This window comes from Schizosaccharomyces osmophilus, chromosome 1 (genome assembly GCF_027921745.1).
Source record: "Schizosaccharomyces osmophilus chromosome 1, complete sequence".
Classification (NCBI taxonomy): Eukaryota; Fungi; Ascomycota; class Schizosaccharomycetes; order Schizosaccharomycetales; family Schizosaccharomycetaceae; genus Schizosaccharomyces; species Schizosaccharomyces osmophilus.
Window position 1 is genome coordinate 1,729,509 of NC_079238.1, and position 18,973 is coordinate 1,748,481.

General features: G+C 38.1%; 8 protein-coding genes across 8 annotated transcripts; 6 read left to right on the forward strand and 2 right to left on the reverse strand.

Moving 5' to 3' along the window:
• Positions 1–30: 30 nt before the first annotated feature.
• arc4 (ARP2/3 actin-organizing complex subunit Arc4) lies at positions 31–812 on the forward strand (the record flags this gene model as incomplete). Its single annotated transcript, XM_056179595.1, has 4 exons — positions 31–33; positions 91–293; positions 418–541; positions 636–812. 4 exons carry the CDS (start codon positions 31–33, stop codon positions 810–812), a joined length of 507 nt encoding a protein of 168 aa, XP_056036808.1.
• A 601-nt stretch (positions 813–1,413) lies between these two features.
• On the forward strand, positions 1,414–4,845 carry pcp1 (gamma tubulin complex linker, pericentrin/kendrin Pcp1; the record flags this gene model as incomplete). Its single annotated transcript, XM_056179596.1, has 1 exon — positions 1,414–4,845. One exon carries the CDS (start codon positions 1,414–1,416, stop codon positions 4,843–4,845), a length of 3,432 nt encoding a protein of 1,143 aa, XP_056036811.1.
• A 152-nt stretch (positions 4,846–4,997) lies between these two features.
• Positions 4,998–5,940, reverse strand: pcd1 (coenzyme A diphosphatase; the record flags this gene model as incomplete). The annotated part of the gene is made up of 2 exons (XM_056179597.1): positions 4,998–5,507; positions 5,563–5,940. 2 exons carry the CDS (start codon positions 5,938–5,940, stop codon positions 4,998–5,000), a joined length of 888 nt encoding a protein of 295 aa, XP_056036810.1.
• A 731-nt stretch (positions 5,941–6,671) lies between these two features.
• spo7 (Arf GEF Spo7) lies at positions 6,672–10,637 on the reverse strand (the record flags this gene model as incomplete). The annotated part of the gene is made up of 1 exon (XM_056179598.1): positions 6,672–10,637. One exon carries the CDS (start codon positions 10,635–10,637, stop codon positions 6,672–6,674), a length of 3,966 nt encoding a protein of 1,321 aa, XP_056036813.1.
• An 874-nt stretch (positions 10,638–11,511) lies between these two features.
• On the forward strand, positions 11,512–12,741 carry rtt106 (histone H3.3 H4 heterotetramer chaperone Rtt106; the record flags this gene model as incomplete). Its single annotated transcript, XM_056179599.1, has 3 exons — positions 11,512–11,593; positions 11,640–12,263; positions 12,314–12,741. 3 exons carry the CDS (start codon positions 11,512–11,514, stop codon positions 12,739–12,741), a joined length of 1,134 nt encoding a protein of 377 aa, XP_056036812.1.
• A 468-nt stretch (positions 12,742–13,209) lies between these two features.
• nop9 (pumilio family RNA-binding protein Nop9) lies at positions 13,210–15,159 on the forward strand (the record flags this gene model as incomplete). The annotated part of the gene is made up of 1 exon (XM_056179600.1): positions 13,210–15,159. The coding sequence occupies one exon, from the start codon at positions 13,210–13,212 to the stop codon at positions 15,157–15,159; it is 1,950 nt and encodes a 649-aa protein (XP_056036815.1).
• Positions 15,160–15,664: 505 nt separating this feature from the next.
• Positions 15,665–16,374, forward strand: SOMG_00807 (DUF1764 family conserved protein; the record flags this gene model as incomplete). The annotated part of the gene is made up of 3 exons (XM_056179601.1): positions 15,665–15,842; positions 16,197–16,295; positions 16,367–16,374. The coding sequence occupies 3 exons, from the start codon at positions 15,665–15,667 to the stop codon at positions 16,372–16,374; spliced, it is 285 nt and encodes a 94-aa protein (XP_056036814.1).
• Positions 16,375–16,851: 477 nt separating this feature from the next.
• On the forward strand, positions 16,852–18,540 carry ace2 (DNA-binding transcription factor Ace2; the record flags this gene model as incomplete). The annotated part of the gene is made up of 1 exon (XM_056179602.1): positions 16,852–18,540. The coding sequence occupies one exon, from the start codon at positions 16,852–16,854 to the stop codon at positions 18,538–18,540; it is 1,689 nt and encodes a 562-aa protein (XP_056036817.1).
• Between the last annotated feature and the right edge of the window lie 433 nt (positions 18,541–18,973).

The window sequence follows — 18,973 nt, forward strand, 5'->3', positions numbered from 1 at the left end:
TATAAAAAGAAACAACAGACTTAGGAAATCATGGTAAGATATTTGATTCTTATGTGAAAGAATTATAGAAAGCTAATGAGAATCGTCTAGTCTAATACCTTACGACCTTATTTAAACGCTGTTCGCTCTACATTGACAGCGTCATTAGCATTGGAAGAGTTTTCGTCGGAAATTGTGGAGCGACAAAGCCAGCCAGAGGTCGAAGTTGGGAAGTCTTTAGAGGTCCTTTTGAAGCCGCTTGTTGTTTCCCGAAACGAACAAGAGCAATGCTTGATTGAAAGTTCGGTGAATAGGTACGGTTTCTACTTGTAAACATGTCTGTGGGTTGATTCAGTGGTTTTCTATAATTTACTAGTCAACAAAAATCCCCATTTATGGAATGAGTGCGTTTGAGGTCGGTTAACTAATCAATTGTAGTGTACGTTTCAGTATCTGTATCAAACAAGTTGATGAAATTGAGCGAATTTTGGTACACAAGTTTATGCAATTTTTGATGGGGCGTGCAGAATCGTTCTTTATCTTGCGTCGCAAACCCGTTCCGGTATGTTGCATGGCAAGCGTTAGCTTTCTTAGTTTAGAGGGCTGACATCGCTTACTTGACAAATTTAGAAAGAATACTAACTTTCTTGAACTAGGGATACGACATTTCTTTTTTGATTACAAATTACCACACCGAGGAGATGTTGAAACACAAGCTCGTTGACTTTATCATTGAGTTTATGGAAGAAGTAGACGCTGAAATAAGCGAAATGAAGCTTTTCCTGAACGGTAGAGCTCGTCTTGTAGCGGAATCTTACTTAAGCTGTTTTTAAGTTCCGTTTCTTCTTTTCTGTAGAAAAATCATTTTTGCCTTCTCTTTTCTTCTTGTCTCGTTCCTCCCAATTCCTGTCTTCTTCTTTTATTTTCTAAACTCGCCGCTTCTTTTTATACTTATGCATACATACATGCATACATGACGCTTTCCTACGTTCTGAAACTTTCGTATGATGAATCTATGAACGACTCCAAAAAGTCGTATTTCATATAAACCAAGTGTTCCTTGCTTCACCTTGACTTTTGATCCTTGCAGCTTCTTAGTAGTAACATTTTAGCTGTTCGTAAAGCTCCATTTCAATCTATGTATATACATCTATGCAAGCCTTCCTTTGCACACTGTGTGTATCGTATTCAACTTTTAATCATATAACGCGTCGCTACGATACACTATATCTCTTTGTTTGGGTTGGAATGTTCCTCATAAATTATGGTAAATAAAGGAAACTAGTGTTTTCGACTCTTTTTCTCGTTTTTCTATTTTCAACATAAGTATATTTTCATCTCTTCTATCCAACTGTGGTTTTGGGATAGTCAGAGTAGCGTTTCCTTTGGTAGAATTAATGCATCCGAACCTCTTGTAACTAAAATCGTGATCCCATGGTACAGTCTGCTACTCCTAAAGACGAAACGCCGGATGATGTTTCAAAGGGGAACTTCTTGAATTCATTCAAGAGGACTATGAACTTTGATAAGCCTTCTACAGATGAGAGAGACTCGTTTGCGCGAACACCATCGCAGGGTTTTTCTAACAAACAAGCAAACCCATTAGAGTTTACACCTCTCTTAAATTCAGTGAGGCAGAACTCCTCTAATCAAATATCGTCCTTGGATGAGAAAAGTCCTTACCGTCGAGACTTTTCGATTCTATCGCCCGTTTCGGAAAAAGCATCTCAAGAAGGCATTAGTATTGATCAAAAAAGTGACGCTTATGATATTTCGAAACTGGATGAAAGCTCTTTCATATCGAATGCTGAAGGCACAAATGATGACCTTCCTGCAAATGCAGCGCTTACCTTACGTGAGCAGGAAAAGATTCTCGAGAATGTTGGCAGAGAAAACTTTGGGTTGCGTGTCAAAATTGCTTACCTCAATAAGCGCCTTGATTCTATGGCACCAGAGCAGATTCGTGAGGCGGTGAACGACAATGTGGATCTTCACGTTGAGCGAACGAAACTGCTTCTGCAGTTAAAGAAAAGTGAACAGCTCCTTACAAAATCCCATTCGGAAAACGATGATCTTGTCAAAAAGATCCAGTTCCTTGAAAAGGTTAATAGCGTCGAACAATCCCAAAATATTAAAGTATTTATGGAACGTATCCGATCTCTCGAAGCAGAGTGTTCTCATCTAAAAGCTCAGCAAGCAAAGTCTTCCCCACCATTGAATGAGAATGAAAACCAAATAGACATGGAGTATGACATGAGAAGGCTTCAAGACCGTTACGACGAAATCAATGAAGAGCTCATTGTTGCTCAGGATATGCTGAATGAGAAGGATGGAGAAATTTCTTTGCTGAAACAGCAACCGCAGGAACCTCCATCTAGGGATCATTCACATTCACGAAATAAAGAAGACAATTCGCATGTACAATTACTTATGGATTTTGAAGCACTCGAGAAGAAGTACGTTGATCTACAAGATGAATTGGCTCATGTGAGGGACGAGCTTCAACAAAAAAATAACGAATTAGATTATACCCAGGATATCTCAGAGGTTCAAACGCTAAAAGAAAAGCTACACGAAGCTGAGCTTCATATAAAGTACCTCAACAACCAAATTCATGACTTTGAAGACATGAGCAATGAGCTGGAAGACCTTACTAATCATGTAGAAAATATGGAAAATGAAAGGGATAAATTACTTGTGAAGATAAAGTCGCTAGAAAGCACCAACGGTGATTTACGAGAGGTGGCCACTTCATTAGGAAACCAGCTTGAGTCTTTCCGAAGCAAAAATATGTCTTTAGAAGAAAAAAATAAAATGCTTGAGTTGATGTCGCAATCCAATGATACGGAAAACGTTTTGCGAGAACTGAATATTAGACTAGAAACGATAACTGCTGAAATGACTGATTTACGTATGAGATACGAATCGAATTTAGCGGATTTAGAGACTCTTAAAAAAGACAAGAGGAGCTTGCAATTTGAGAATGACAGACATCGAATGGATATGGAAGTCACTGTTGCCCAATTGAACCAGGATATTGAACTTGAAAGGGCAAAGTATACTCAAATGACAGAGAATCTAACGAGAACTCGAAAATCGCTGGAAGAGCAAAACAGCTCCCTTGAGACTGCTCTACAATCAAAAGAGAAAAACATGTTTCTTTTTGAAGAGCAGATACGGAATTTACGAGCTTCTGAGCAAGAACTATTGACAAGGTTACATAGCGGACAGGAAACTATTTCTAATTTACAAAGGAAATTGAATAAGCATGAGCTTGAAAAAGAAGAGCTAATTCAAAAATTACGTGAAAGAGTGAGCACATCTCCTTCTAAAAGCAGCAACCTTATCGATAACATGAATGACGAATTAAGTGTTCTTCGAAGAGAAATTTCAGATTTGAAAGATGAGTTGGAATTGAGCGAACAGGACCGTGAGGAAGCGTTAGCTGCCCAAGCAAAACTAACATCGCAAGTCGATCAATTAAGTAAAGAGAGGCAAAATATGATGTTGGACTATACGAAGCTAAAAGAGGAGCTTCTTCAGACGCAAGGCCAATTACGCAGAAAAGAATTGGAAGTGACAGATTTAAATCTGAAGCTTTCGGAAAGAAGAACCGCCGTAACAAATATTGGGGAATTTGAAAAACAAAGAAAGAAATTAGATTTATTCGCTGAAGATATTCGACGACTTGAAGCTGATAAAATGAATATAGAAAAAGTGGCATACCAACTTAGTACAGCCATACAGGAGTCTGAAGTCAACAAGAATTCTTTTAAAGAAAGGTTTTGTGCTTTTCTTCTAGAAAGACCGTCCACGACAACATTTGATGAAGTTGTAAATCAAATTGAGGATTTAATAAGGAGTCAGAAGCAGAAGATTCAAGAGTTACAAGCGGAGATTGACAAACTGACCTATGAGAATTTGAACAGCCAGTTTGGGGGAAATTTTGGATTATCTGAACCTGAAAAGCTCGGTCTTTCTCCTATAGACAAACATAGGGTTCAGAAAATGCTGGACGATTATCGTGAGCGACTTCATAAAGAGGTAGAATCCAAGTATTCTCTCAAAAACGAATTGCAGACTTTAAAGAAAGACAGCAAATCATATTTTGAGAAAGCGAAACTGCTTGAGAAAGAAAAGTACTATATGGAATCTGAACTAAAGAAAGTAAAAATTTCTGGCAATTATGATGGAACACACGATGAAGAAAAACGGCTATTACACCAGAAGGTGAAAGATCTTGAGAAGGAAGGACGGATTTACGCCCAACATTGGACGGAAAAAGAGAACTTGACATCTGCTGATGTTGTAAAGGGTGATCGGCCTACATTAGACTCACTGAAAGATGCACTTTGGAAAAAGACCACAAGAATGGAACAACTAAAGTCGCTGTATGATAACCTGAAGTCAGAATATCACATTCTACTAAAAAGCAATAGAACGGAATATCCTCGGTACTTTAATGATTCCGACAAGCTCTCGGCTGGATCGCAGAATTTACGGACAAGGCATTCTTCAGAAGTACGAGGTTTGATAAAGATGACACAGTTTCTTCAGTCAAAGTTCGAAAGAGAGCATACTCTTCGACTTGATTTAGCTTTTTCCAAGAAGTTTATATTACTTCAGCTAACTGGCTATGAAACTTGCAACAAACTCAATTTACGTTTGTTGCAGAAGATTGGCATCACGCCCGACAATGCAGTTAGAAAGAAGAGATTGACCTTTAAGAGTGTTACCATATTAATATGTTCCGTTCAGCGGATGAAGCGAATGAGTTATGACTGGCAGAAGCAATTGGAAGTAAGACAGTCTCTACAAAGAGCAGCTGAAAAGGCGCGTTTGGAAGCTAAGAAAATTGATGTCTAATTTATTGTTGAATGGAATGAATGTATTTTTTAAATTTATGAGAGTATGAGATGGATAATAATATATCAAAATTCATTAATCTTTCGTAAAAATTAGAGCTAATTGACAAACTGATATTGACAAATATTAAGATTCATATGAAGCGTGAAATGCTAGCAGATTGAAATAAGAGTATTAGAAGTAGGTATCAAAGAATCCGGGCAAAGAGAGTGAAAGTACATATTTAAAAGAACTGCCGTAATACCCCAAATTCGAGGAACATCCTTGATGTTGAATTCAATGTATTCAAGATCGGTGTTTCGAAATTTAGTAACCTTTTGGTAATTTGGATTTAAAAAGGAGGTCAAAGGAATGCAATATACTTTATCCACTTCACCAAAACCAAGACTAGGAAGATTGTTTTGGATCGTAAAAGCCACATAAGGATGGATTTTGGTACGAAGGTCTTTTGTAAACAAAGAAGGGATTCTGTTTACCAAAGTAAAAAAATCTGGAAGCAGGTCAATTTCTTCATAAGTCTCTCGTAAAGCTGCATAATAATGTGATCCATCAGAGGGTTCTACTCGACCACCCGGGAAACACATTTGACCTGCATGAGATCGTAAATATGAAGATCTCAGAGTTAACAATAGACAAGCCCGATGCTCGTAATTAATTAGAGGCTAGTAAAAACGTTAGCAAACCAAGTCCTCTATAATTTCAAAGAATCGTACTTACTATCAGCACAGAAGCAAACTTTGCAGGATTGTAAGGGGGAGAATAACGAAGATGGGTCGGACGTCGCTGGAGTAGTTCAGCCTGCATCTCCAAGGATTCAGCGTTTAGAATCCCATGCTCGCTCACGACCTTTGCTTGTGCAAGTTTTTGTAGTGCTACTTGTTCAAAAAATCTTTCATCACACCAGCCATTCTCTGTGCAAGCCGTATAGGTGTACGTTCGCCCACTTGCAGGCAACTTTTTTCCTCTCGTTTTATTTTTTCCAAAAAAAGTATTCCCTTGCTGATTCCAGGAATAGTTTGCTAAAAAGTTTGGCACGGTCCGTAATCGACGGGGTAATAGACGAAGATTCTTTATTTGTTTGTTTAGGGATTTCATAAGTAACTCTAGACTTTTTCAAGTCTAACCGTGAAATTCCTTGACTAACAAATCGTTGAAATGTTTGACTCCTAGCAATCTAAAGGTTTTCCATTAGCTTTCCATCATATATATTTTACTCTTAGTATTCAATTTCTCTTACCTTCGAGGCTAAATACGTGGTTAGAAGTTCAATTATAACTTTTCTGATCATAAGGAGCTTTTAGCTATCTAGAAACTTTTTTTCTTTGATAGCCTTCGTAAGATTAAATGGTTAATAAATTTCAACTGCGAAAAAAAAAAACATCATAAAAAACATTGTTGAATTATATAATAATTGTCTTTTTACAATTGCTACAATAATACTCACATGAGAGTAAAAGTTGAATAAAATTTGTCTGGTAACTTGGCTTTCATAACAACTAGTATATGAATTAATTGGATGACCTTTTTGAATCAACTGTACAAGCTACCAGGTACAAAGACGGCCTCACGCATTCGTAGTAACATCATATCATTTGTCTACTTTAGACACTAATGTACAGTGGGTAGAACACAGCTACCCAAAACAAGGTAAGACTATTATAAAATTTGCAAGATTGCCAAAAGTATCAGTTTATATCAAATAGAGGCTTGTATCATTTTCACATTTTCAAAAAGAACCGTACTTTTGGACCCAAACCTGATATACAACAAAATAACTGCCTGATTGTATATACACTACACTTTTTGCTCCCAAAATCATATTCTTTTTAAATCTCCATGTTCGTCTTGTGTTTGGTGGGTGACAGTGTAGGATAAAAATCATGGGATTTTCGATAACTGTATTCACATTCCAATACATGTAGATATTCTTTGTACTTTATGCTTTTTTCATATAAAAACTTCATTTTTGTGTTCCAATTCGATAGCGTTTTTTTGTAATTCTTTGATCCGGTGCCATAACAGCTAAGCATTTTGTCAAGCACATTTTGAAATTCCAGACAGGTCTGAAGTAGAGTAGGCACATGGCGACGGAAATCGTTGACTTTTTCGCGTAGTGGGCGTGGAATGTCTCGTAGTCCTTGCAAATCTGAAGGCTCCCAGTTTTGAATTTCCACCAAATCCCCAACATAGGTAACTGTGCCATCAGCAGAAGTGTAATGGGGTTTATCCTCTGCCCGTCGTAAAATCGGACCCCAACCATATTCGGTATTTGTAATATTTTCAGGAAGTGGATGACAGGACGCCATTGCAGCATTAAAGTTGAATGCATGAATCCATTCATTCAATACGAGGATGTTGTCTACTTGAATAAGTATACTGCATTCTCCAGGGACGTTCAGTGTAAAACAATTATCTCTTCTTGAGGTGCATGACGATGGCACATCAACACTTGCGATCGTATTTTGTAAATCAATTTCTTTGTGAATTGTTCCATGTTTCATCCAAACTTCAGCATCAGAAAGGTCTCCGGAAGTAAACATATTTAACTTGTATATATACAGCTTTCCTTGAGAAACTTTGGCAAACCGTTTATACCAAGGTCCAGCTGTCCACTTTCCGTTTTTTTCGGGAATTACTTTTTTGTACGATATCAAGCCCTGACGCAACCACGGTAATTTTTCGTGAGTTTTCTCTTCTTTCATATGAAACTCATAGTTGAATATTTGAAAATGCGGTCTTCCATCAATCACGTCTGGTTCTGGGAGATCAATTGTTTTTGTTGCGAAAAAACCAGCATTTGCTTCTGTTAATACATAAGATGAATTTTCTTTAAAAGCGTCATTTTCACTAGCAATATCTGTATTCGTTATTTTTTTCTGGGGCTCTGCTCTTCGCAACAATTCTGACATTAAATTCATTTTATCCCTTTGTGGACTAACGTGACCTTTCACTTGGTTGCATAACTGTACATAAACAGCCTTTGGTACTTGGAATGGATTGACAACAAACAAATCGTAAAACTCATTAAGCATACACTCAAGAGCAAACCCTACCTCTTGAGGCATACTATTCCAAGACGCACATAAAACTTTGGCTAACATTGTTTTCGATTTTCCATACTTCCTCCATTTTCGTCTTTGCTCAATAGGAACCGCACATACTGCTTCAGGATGGATTAAGGGCAGTATGGTCTGAAACGTTGATTTGATAAATGTATCCGCTGATGTATAATTGTACATTCGACGTCTAGTATTCGTTTCTTTGTGCAATCGGACAAGGGATTTTAGAAGCTCTAAAATTATTTCTTCGGTTAAAAACCCAAATGTCGAGTTCTGGCTTAACCATTTGTTAGCGAAAATGCGTATTAATCGTGAGTTCAAGAAATCTTCAGAACCATAGTAGAGATCGCAACAAATCTTTTGAAAAGCCTCGTAAAGGCTTAGATTTTTTAAATCATAGTATGATAGATAACTCGAGAAAACTTCACTCTTATTAGAGAAGTAATTTACAAACCAATCGGTGAAATTATAAGAAAGCAATTGGTTCTGTTGCAGATCCCATAAACAATGAGCAAGTTTCGCAGGATCAGAAAACCTTGAATCACTGCAGACTTGCAATAAAGGAAGGTAGGATGCATTTGGGATATGCAAAACGCGAACCGCACAATGGGGAATTAAGAACCTTATGTTCTCGTAGTCATTAAGGTCGTCCTTTTCTTTTATACTTGATGTAGGGGTTTCATCGTCGTCGAACTTTAATTCGAAATTGTTTAATGTTTCGATATCGTAGACATCATCACCTTCGTCGGTTGAATCTTCCATAAACTCTTCTAAAAATGTTTCTTGTATATCCATCGTCTTCAGATCTGGATTGGCAAATAACTTGTTTCCTATTTTCTGTGGTTTAGCTCGAACACTTCGTAAATTTCCCATTTTTTTGATTTCTTCTGCAATTCCGTTCCAGTCTTCATTTTCGTGACGAATGTTCTTTTTTAATTGACATAAATAGCTTCTTTCATCATAACTGAAATTTTCATGGTCTTCTTTTAAAAAGTTCACAAAAGACTTCAAACCTTCCGGGGTGTCCGGTGTTGAATAAATCCTGTCACGTCGCATAAGCTCCTCACATAAATCTATTTCAGATAGGGAAGCATAGAATGTTACAAGAGACGATTGAATGTTGAGTATTTTTTCCATTGGAGCTTTAAGATACCTAGCGAACACAAGGGCGAATTGGTGCTCAGCATGTCTTAGATCGTAAACACGGAGCAAATGCTTAGCAGTTCTGCAAAAGTAAAGCCTATCTGAAAGGCGCTCTATCAAATACGATTCCGGCTCTGTGTTTTGATGATCAGTAGTTAGTAGACGTTTGGGCTGCAGAGTCTCTGCTCGAACACTTTGTTGGGAAACCTCATTCTTTTTGTCGAAGTCGACCTTCTCATTTATGATATCACTTGGAATGTTTTCCTTTTGCAAATCTTTCAAAGTATGGTTTGCAATTGTAATCTTGTCAGGGGTTACCGGTGGAATCAACTTGGATACCGATTCATTTTCATTTTCCTTAGAAGCTAATCCTTCTGTCTCTACCGTCCTCTTAGAAAATTGAGGGGTATTAGTGAACTGTTCAGCTAATGAGCGAACGTGTCCTTTCCATGGTGCATCTTTTATATCAATATTAATCGGTATAGCATCGATTTCTTCTAGATTGGCACTCTTTGTATCATTATTCATTAAATTTGATGTTTTTTCTCGGATGGCTTGCAAAAATCTATGAGACGCAGACTGTTCTTGGAAAATCTCGGTTTCGGCAGGTTTTGTGGGTTCATTGGGCTGATTTCTGGAGGCGAGTTTTGTAAACACGTCTCTTATTTGATTCACTTTCTCCGTGACAATGTTGGAAATTTGATCAGGTCGACTATTTACCACATCAAGATCATTTTGATTCTCCTCAGGAGTCGTCTCTTTTCTCTCTTCGTTACGGCGTTTAGCAAGGTCTATTCTGGCACGAACATTAGCTCCTGAAACTTGCTTTTGTATCCTTCGTCGAGCAGACAAACTCAAAGTACCAGATGGATAAATTTCATTCGGGAAATTCGACACAACTAAACGAGGCTCTGGTGTAACATTCCGTTTTTTTGAGGGTTGGATATCATCAATACCATCTAATCCTCTTTTCATTGAGTTAGTATTACTACTGACGCTCCGCGAATGAACCTCTTCGTTGTCATTTTGTGACAAATGAGAAGAGCTGCGTAGGGGAGCACTAATGATTCTTTTTGCTGATGAATCAAGTTTCGGTGACTTCTTTCTAAAAGTTAATGAAGCTTTGGGGCTTCTCTTTCCATCGTATAGAGATTTGAATTTAGTTGTAGATTTCTTAGGGGGTGCGTCAGCGTTCAGGACTTGTGCAGTGGATTTATAGGTTGCCTGGTTTGAGGGCTCTTGGCGAGAAATTCGGCGAAAGTTGATGAAATCTTGAAACCGCTTTGATTTAGGCAAACGCTTAAGACCGAATCTCTCATGCTCATTTATTTCACGTTCGGTGATTTCAACATCAATTTCGTCCAATTTCGAGGATATCGAGGGCTTATCATGAAGATTCTTGGTAAGTATGTCTTGACTTGGTCGATAATTGTCGAATGCAGTTTCTGAATACATATTTTTTCCTTTGTTTTGATAAGGAGAACCTTGAGACATTGGATCAAATTTCAATCGACCATCCTTGCAGGATTCAAACCCAGCTAGTTTTTCAATAAAACTGAGATGTGTTGGCGAGGTTTCTTCTTCAACCATGATATAGCTATGAATTAATCCGGTTACAGGCGCTGTTGTGTTTCTTGAAATGATAATTCGCTTGCTTGAATGAATCAATTAATTGGCTGCGAAAGATGCTGCTAAAGTTCGTGAAAAAGATTCAATCGGTAGGAGATCTTTAAATAAATATTCCAATTATGTGCAAACAGACGTTTTTGTTCGTCTGAGTATCTCCTTTTAAATCCTCTGAGTACAACGCAAATTCCAATTGCAGGAGTATTATCCGGTATCCGGTTTGGGTTGGGAATGGTAAAAACTAAGAAAAAGTATGAGGACAATTATATGTATACATCAACAAACAATAGTTCTGTAAGTTTGGTTGATATAAACAAACAGCTGCCATCCTGATAAATGTAAACAAACATTAGTTGGAAGGGCGAGAAGAACGAAAGTATATGTATCACACCAAATAAACGAGCCTTTTAGGTTCTGCCGATAAGTCTAAATTGTCAATTTGAGCAATCTGATCGCTACATCGGTTTTCACAAATCTATGAAACCAAGCACTTCGATTTGTTTCACACACGGTAGGAATAATGTAAAAAAAATTCCAAAAGACGTAGAGAGCACATAACTAGGACGCTTTTCAAAGTAGCCTTATAACCTTCATTCTTTTGACATGGATGATTGTCTTGTCGAAAACGTTCAGTAACATTTACGGTTACTTGGATTTGGTTAATTACTTACTACAGTAAAAAAAAAAAAATTCTTTTGAATCACATCGTTGGCGAGAGTAAATCTACATCTTAACTGGAAGTATGAGATTGGGAGGAATTCAGTTGTAAGTGAGCGTACGATAGTAAGGCCAAGCACAAACCAAGAGGACTTATCATACAATAGATTTCCTTAGCGAAATGGACACAAAATTTAAAAATGACATAAAAAAAAGGTTTTCTAAAGATCGAAAATTATCACAAAATGTTTTAACGGAATGCGGTATGAATTAGGCCTCGGCGCGCAGTAGAAGAAAGCTAATATGAAGAGCGAAATTCTGGCTTATGTTCATTGATTGATAGTATATGCACTTATTATGAAGCGTCAGAAGTCAACGACAAAAATGCTGAACCTGAAGCAGGCATGAAAAGGAAAAATCGACTTCAGGGTGAAACTGGAGACTTGGTTTATGGAGTATTAGGACTCTCGTTTCAGTCGCCCATGAGGAAGCGTTTCGATACATATATATACGAACGCGGTATCAGCATTACTATACCCGGAGAAGAAAACTCAGTTGAGCTTTGGCTACCTTGGACAAATATTCATTTCGTTTGTCATATACCTGGGCCCCGAAAAGCAAACGTTCAGAATAACATAATCATATTTAGAAAGAGCAACTTAAATAACAAGTCTGTTCTAGAGGACGCAACCGCTGAAGGGAATGAACCCATACTTTTTACTGCACCGCATCCTTTGGAAAAGCTGAAGCTAGTAGAAGGCAAACGTTCGTTTACTTATTGCACAAATTCTTGGGATATATTTAGAGACTTCTTTGAATATGTAGGGATAAGTATCGTTGCTCCATCCCAAGAAGAATTTGTTTGCCCTGTAGCTCAAACCGGAGACAACGGGGTTTCTTACGGGGTAGAAGCAAATTACAAAAACAAAGATGGTAATATTTTAATTTTTTGTAAAAAATCTTCTAACCTGTGTCTTTCTTAGGCTACTTATATTTTTTAAAGAAAGGAGTCCTTTGGGGATTTCGTAAACCCATGTTGTTTATTGATACTTCAGATATTCAGAATTTTTACTATAGTAATGTTTTACAGAGAACGTTTTCAATCAATTTTGAAGTGAGGAATACGATTCTATCTTTCGATATGATTGATCAAAGCGTTTTTCAAGCCTTAAATGAGTATGCAACAACGCATGGCTTGATGGACACCAGCTTAGCAGAAGAAAAGGCTGCACCTCCTACGAAAAATCCCACTACCTCGTATTTGCAAGAGGCTGATGAAGATGAGGACAATGGGTCAGACGACAACTACTCAGACACAAAAGAAGTTGAAGAACAAGAACAAGAACAAGGACAAGGACAAGGACAAGAAGAATCTGATGACGGCAGTGAAACTCTGGAATCCAATGAGTAACTGCTCTAGAATAAAGTCATTGTTGTAGCTTCCTTTCATACTTTTATTTCAGTAACTGTCAGATGTGCGAACATAAAAGTTCTTCAATGTAAACAAGTTGTTATTAGAAACCTATCTTTGAAAGATTACAATTTTATGGAACTCTTTTTTAGTTTCAAACTGATTACCTTGCTATAGTATTCCTCTTATCCTATATGAAACCATTAACAAGATGTTTAGCATAATAAATAGTACTTTTACATTCAAATGCTCAACTAATCTAATTGTGTTCAAGCCATAAAGAATTCTTCTTTCAAATAAAGATTTCTTGGTTTTTATGATATTAAGTCCCATGTTTATTTACGTACGTAGCGTAACGTTGTCGTTAACCAGGTACTGTATTATAGCGAATGCCTATTTCTACTGTATTAGGAAATTTGAGTAAGAAAGAAACCAAAGGTAAAACTAGAACCAAAACCATAAAGCAGGATGCCGAAAGGAAGAAAGCAGCGTGGAAAAAAGCACTCCTCGAAGCAGGATCCTGAAACAGAAGAGGCCCATATTGAGGTAGACAACCTAGTTCCTTCTGAAACCGTTGAAGAAGGACAAGAAGAAAATGGATTTCAGGTCAATCCTTACACAAAGGCGCCCGTGCAACCGTTCCTCGGTGCATTAGATCCAGAAGAAGAAAAGTATTTTCAAGAAGCCGAAAAAGCTTTCGTGAATCATTTTACGCGCGACAATGAGGAGACACGATATTTTATCGACAGCGTTTACCGTGAAATAAAAGGAAAAGAATTGATAGTTTTAAATAATGTGTTTGGTTCCAAGGTACTAGAGCATATGTTTCCTTTGGCAACAACTAGCCAGATTAAGTCTGTCTTTTCATCCTTGAATGGTCATTATTTAGAAATTGTTCAAACCACATTTGGTTCTTATGCCTTTGAAAAGCTCTTGAGCCATATGGCGGAAATTGTTGATTTAGAAACAAAAGGAGCTTTGGACAATGATGAAGAAATGCTGGAAGGAGAAGATCAAGTGTTCAGCACGGCAGAGTCGCTAGTGATGTACATGTGCAATGAAATACGACCAGATTTCTCTTTGCTTATCAACCATAAGCTTGCTGTGCACGTCCTCCATAAAATCCTTATGTTATTAGATGGATATCGATTTGTTTACGCTGAAGGTCGACGCGAATCCATGGTACATATACGTGTCCCTGAAACTTTTCCTCAATTTGCATATTCCATCATTGATAGTGCAGTGGAGAACTTGAGTACTTCAGAACTGCGTAATTATTGTGTGGATCGCTATGCTTCTAAAATAATGCAAGCATTCGTTCGTATCGACTTTGAGCGTGCACAAGGTGGCAAAAAGAAAAAGGCAGCTCCTTTAGCTGATAAATTACTACTCTCTTCGGATAACAATCTGAAGGAACTACCATTTCTTGATACCTTACTGAAAGACGAAGCTGCATCCCGTATTTTGGAGATCATTATTGAGAAGATGCCGAATTCCCAAATCCCAAGGTTCCGGGAAGCTTGGGAAGGCCGCTTTTATCGACTTTGTGTGCACCCAATTGCCAATTTCGTCATGCAACACTACATCAAGCGACTTCCTTTGGAAGAACTTGGATATGTGGTACAGGAGTTGAAACAGGGTTCCGATAATGTGGTACGTAAATCATTTTTGGCAGTCTTGAAGACTCTCTTACAAAGATGCAATACTCTTCAAGCTTACCAGCATGAATTGGCTTCTTTAATTTTTGCGTCTGCCGAGGAAAAGGAAAAGAAGCAAAACATAATTCCTATCCTTTTGCGCTCAAAGCACAAAAGAGACGTCAACAATCCCGAAAATAAGAGAAAGCTGGTCAACAATATGCTGGGTGCACAGTTATTAGAAGAGTTTCTTAATGGTCCCAAGGAATATGTTGAAGTGATTTTGAACAATGTGTTGGAACTCTCTCATGAACAACTTATGGAATATTGTCAAGAAAGTGTGTCTTCTCGTTTGATAGAAAATATCTTGGATTGGCCAGACCTAGATCTCATTTTCCGGAAGAAGTTTTTGAATCTGCTCTCAAATACGATTGTTGAGTTGTCCATATCAGCATCGGGTTCTCACATCGTTGACAAACTTTGGAAAGTGTCACGTGGTTTACCTCTTTACAGAACGCGTATTGTTCAGGAACTTGTTCAAGGCGGTGACCAAGTTAAATTCGACTTTTACGGTAAAAAGGTATGGTCAAATTGGAAAGCGGAGCTATTTCGCCGTGCTCCAGACGAGTGGTATCGGTTTATGAAGGAGGATGAGCCTGTGAAACGAGTTCACGAGAAAGCTCGCAATATGCCAGGGCTGTCTGCGAATTCACAGCCACTACGGAAAAGACCAAACATGGAAGAAAGCGCAAACGAAACAGAAAAACGTGTTCGGGCTTAGTGCGTGTTTGCGACATTACGAAAAATAACAACTTTATTTATACTCAACTGGGGACTAGGTTTCATTTTTTTGGCTTTTAATTTGTTTAAATTTTAGAGCGGTTTCTAATAAAATCTATGATTTTGATCATTGAACATTGTGTAGATTTTTCAAATTCTAAGATTTCTTCATTCCAGTCATTGCTTCCTTTTGCTACAACCTCTCTCACCTAGTGCCGCTCCTTCATTTGAACTGTAAAAGAAACTTGTTACCTCAAAGTTTGTTCCTTGAATAAGTGGCTTGCTAGAATGCATTGCAGCTTGTTAAGCGTTTAAGGTGGCTGGGAAAAGTCTAATCTCTTGAAATATATAGTGAGTCGACAGCTACACTTCACAGGATGGATTTGGAAAAGTCCACCGTGCTCCGTATTTGGAGGAACTGAGTTTTTCATGGTTGACTTGAACGTTCATAGTTTTCATTTTGGACCATTGCGACTGCAAACGAGGCCTGAATTGATCAAGACAGCATGGAAATTGACGATATTTTTTCTCAGAAAAAAACGCAACCCAAAGGAAGTGGTTCTGACGAGAAAGAACAAAACAAACAAGAGTCAAAACATCCTGAGAATGCTCGTCCTTCCAAGCCCAAAAAAGGTGGCAAGAAAGGAGACGATTTGTTTTTAGATCCCAAGGGAAGTTCAGGAAGTAAGTTTTTCGATCAAGCCGTTCAACTATGGAAGGAACACGAAGCGTGAAGAAAAGTTTGTCATGTCCATAAGCGAATTGAATTTGACAAATTGTCTTTACCAAATGTATTAATGATCAATTTCGAACTGAAACGACTAGACAGTCTTCATTGAATGGAAATCCTTCTTTCCATGATTGACGCTTGTGTTTACATTTGTTTAACGCGAATCGCGATTTGCTGCCAAAATAGCTTGCTGATGTCTGGCTGGATTCGGTATTCTATTTTGGGCGGTCGAAGGCGCTATGAAATAATGATTTGCGAGACATTTTTCTGTGTCCTATCCTGTCTTTTGTTTACTAACAACATTCTAGGAAAACGAACTGAAGAAGGGTTTTTGGTGTACGATTTCGATGAACTACAAGTGGGTAAAGGAGGAGACACACCACAATGTCCTTTTGATTGTGAATGCTGTAAGGAAAATATTCATACTGCTACCATCCTTGATGGTTCTTGTGTCTTATGTGATACTAACGATTTCTAGGTTATTAAAAATTAGAAAAAAAAGTATTGTGTCATTTTTCTTTTGTTTACGATGCCGTTGAAGGGATTCAACGGTGTCCATGGATGAAATCCTTCATAGTCTAAGTTCATTGCTGCAATAAATTTTGCAAACGTAATCTTGTTTATTTACATGGCGTTGCCGTCCATTTTTTTACGTGGATACAAACGATTTTCATAAACAATAAATAAACAGTGACGGGTTTCAAACGCTTAATTGTTTATGTTTACTCTGTTGTCTTGGCAACGGAACACATTCAAAAAATCATATAAACAAATGCCAGGTCGCGCCTATTGTTCGACATAGTAGACAGGAAGAGAGCATTCCAAACAAATTAAATTTCGATTTTCTTCGGTTTCAGCAGCTGGCCTCGCAAAATTCTTCCTCTCTTCAAGAGGGCACCACAACCTTAACATTCCTTATATTGTTATAGCACTTTGAACGTTAGGCTTCGTTGGTAAACAAAAATGTCTTCCAAAGGAGCATCTGCCGCAAAGAGTTCTGGCAATGTCTTTGCCTTGGATGGCTTATCTAATTACCAGAATCAGGCTGATTCTTTCGACTACCAAGAGTATCTTCCAGAAATGGAAACAGCTTACTCTTGTCCTCTTTCAACCGTAATGGAGCAGCCTGATTATTTTCGTCAAAAGCATAATCATCCTTTACCCACGAATTCCTTAACCACTTCTTTCCCTACTAGACTCACTGATCATATCGACTATGCGCCTTACATGAACGTTCCAATTGCTTCCTCTCTCGATTCCTCTTCTTCTTCTTACTTGAATGTTCATACAGGTGGAATTTCGGATTCCCACTCTTATACTTCTTCCTATGGTCCTTCCCTCTCTCCTCCTTCTTCGCCCTTTGATATAGGGATTCACACGTCGTTGGATCCCCCCTCTACGATCCTTGAAGAGAACGGCAACGACCTAGAATACCAAGAAAATTTGGCATCCGTTTGGAAAAATGGTTTGGCACACGAGGGTACTAACCCTTCTTTCCCCGAAGTTCCCATTAAAGAAGAGAACGAACATTTAGCTTATTATGACAATGAAGATTATTGTCCGCCAAATCAGCTTTACCATGAGCCGGATTTTTATGCTTCTACTGCGTTTCCTAATCCAGAGACAATTGAACCTATTCAAGAGGCCTTGTCGAGTGATTTCGTCACATTGCCCTCTTCTCCTCCTCGTTTTGAAGAACCCTGTGATTCTGTCCGCCCTAGTAATTTGACGTTGCAAATCGCAGGTTATGAACCATCCCTCACGGACATTTCCACACCAAATACCCCCGCTAATATCTCTCCTGCCTCTCCGTTTGCAACATTAACCAAGGTAGAGCCGGCCTCACCTATGAAACCTTCTTTTGCATTTGAAACCCTACCTCAATTAAGGCCAAATAACAGAGCCCTTAACTCTCAGGTATCCCTCGCTGGCGAGGTCTTGCATTCTGAAAATCAAACTTTGTCTCCTACGAGTACTCTGCATTTGGATAATCGACAAAGTGGGTTTACAGACATCTTTCATGATAAACATTCTTCAATCCCCTTTTCCAAGGCTAATAAACCCTTGGAGAATCATGAACGTCGAGGACCATGGAAACATGAGCCCAATTGTTTTGTCCCTTCCGAGAATAACCACGATAACCCTTTCCACGCACTCCAACAACAGTTTTCAAATGCTTCTGAAGCATCACATTCCGTGAAGCAGGAGCCTTTGGATTCTCAAGGTATGCATCACGCATCACCATTGTTGACACCCAAACCTCGCACGAAAATTACTGAAAACAATGGCTGCAAAACCTCTCGAAAGCAAGGTTCAAGGATCTGCCGTATTCCTCCAGAAACCATGGCCAGCTTGTATCGTGGGCCAGAAGAAGATGGCAAGTTTGTCTGTCTATTCAATGGTTGCTGCAAACGAATTCGCCGAAAGTATAATATCGAATCTCATATTCAAACCCATCTTAGTGATCGTCCTTATCGTTGTGAAACCTGCAAAGCGGGCTTTGTTAGGCATCACGATTTGAAACGACACCTGCGTATCCATGAGAATGGACGACCATACATTTGTGAATGCAGCAAGCGATTCAATCGTCTGGACGCTCTGAATCGCCATAGACAAAGAAATATTTGCATTGGAGGATTAGACCGCAGATGAAACTTTAAGGCCTTTAATATGTGTATAATGTGTGTGTTTTTATCTTTTTTATGATGATTAATGTTTTGGAATTTGGTTTTTTTTTAATCTAATAATTATTAATTGATATTTTGTCTTATTTATATCCATCTATATAATTATCGTAATGGTTTTGTTGTTTACGAAGTAACTGATCAGGAATCTACCTTTCATACTACCAATGTTTTCTTTAGCTGTTGTTAATGATGTATTCTACAATATTCCATTGAAAATATTTCTTTTTCTTTTTGCCATACTGAATACGATTAACATGTTTTCGCTGAGCGCGTAGTAAACAAACGGTATGAAGGAAAGAACGAAAACATTGGAAACTTGGATTTTAATAGAATTATTTCTATAAACTATGGTACTTAGTAGCATTTTCATCAGACTGGCCAGTACGTTGAAATACCTA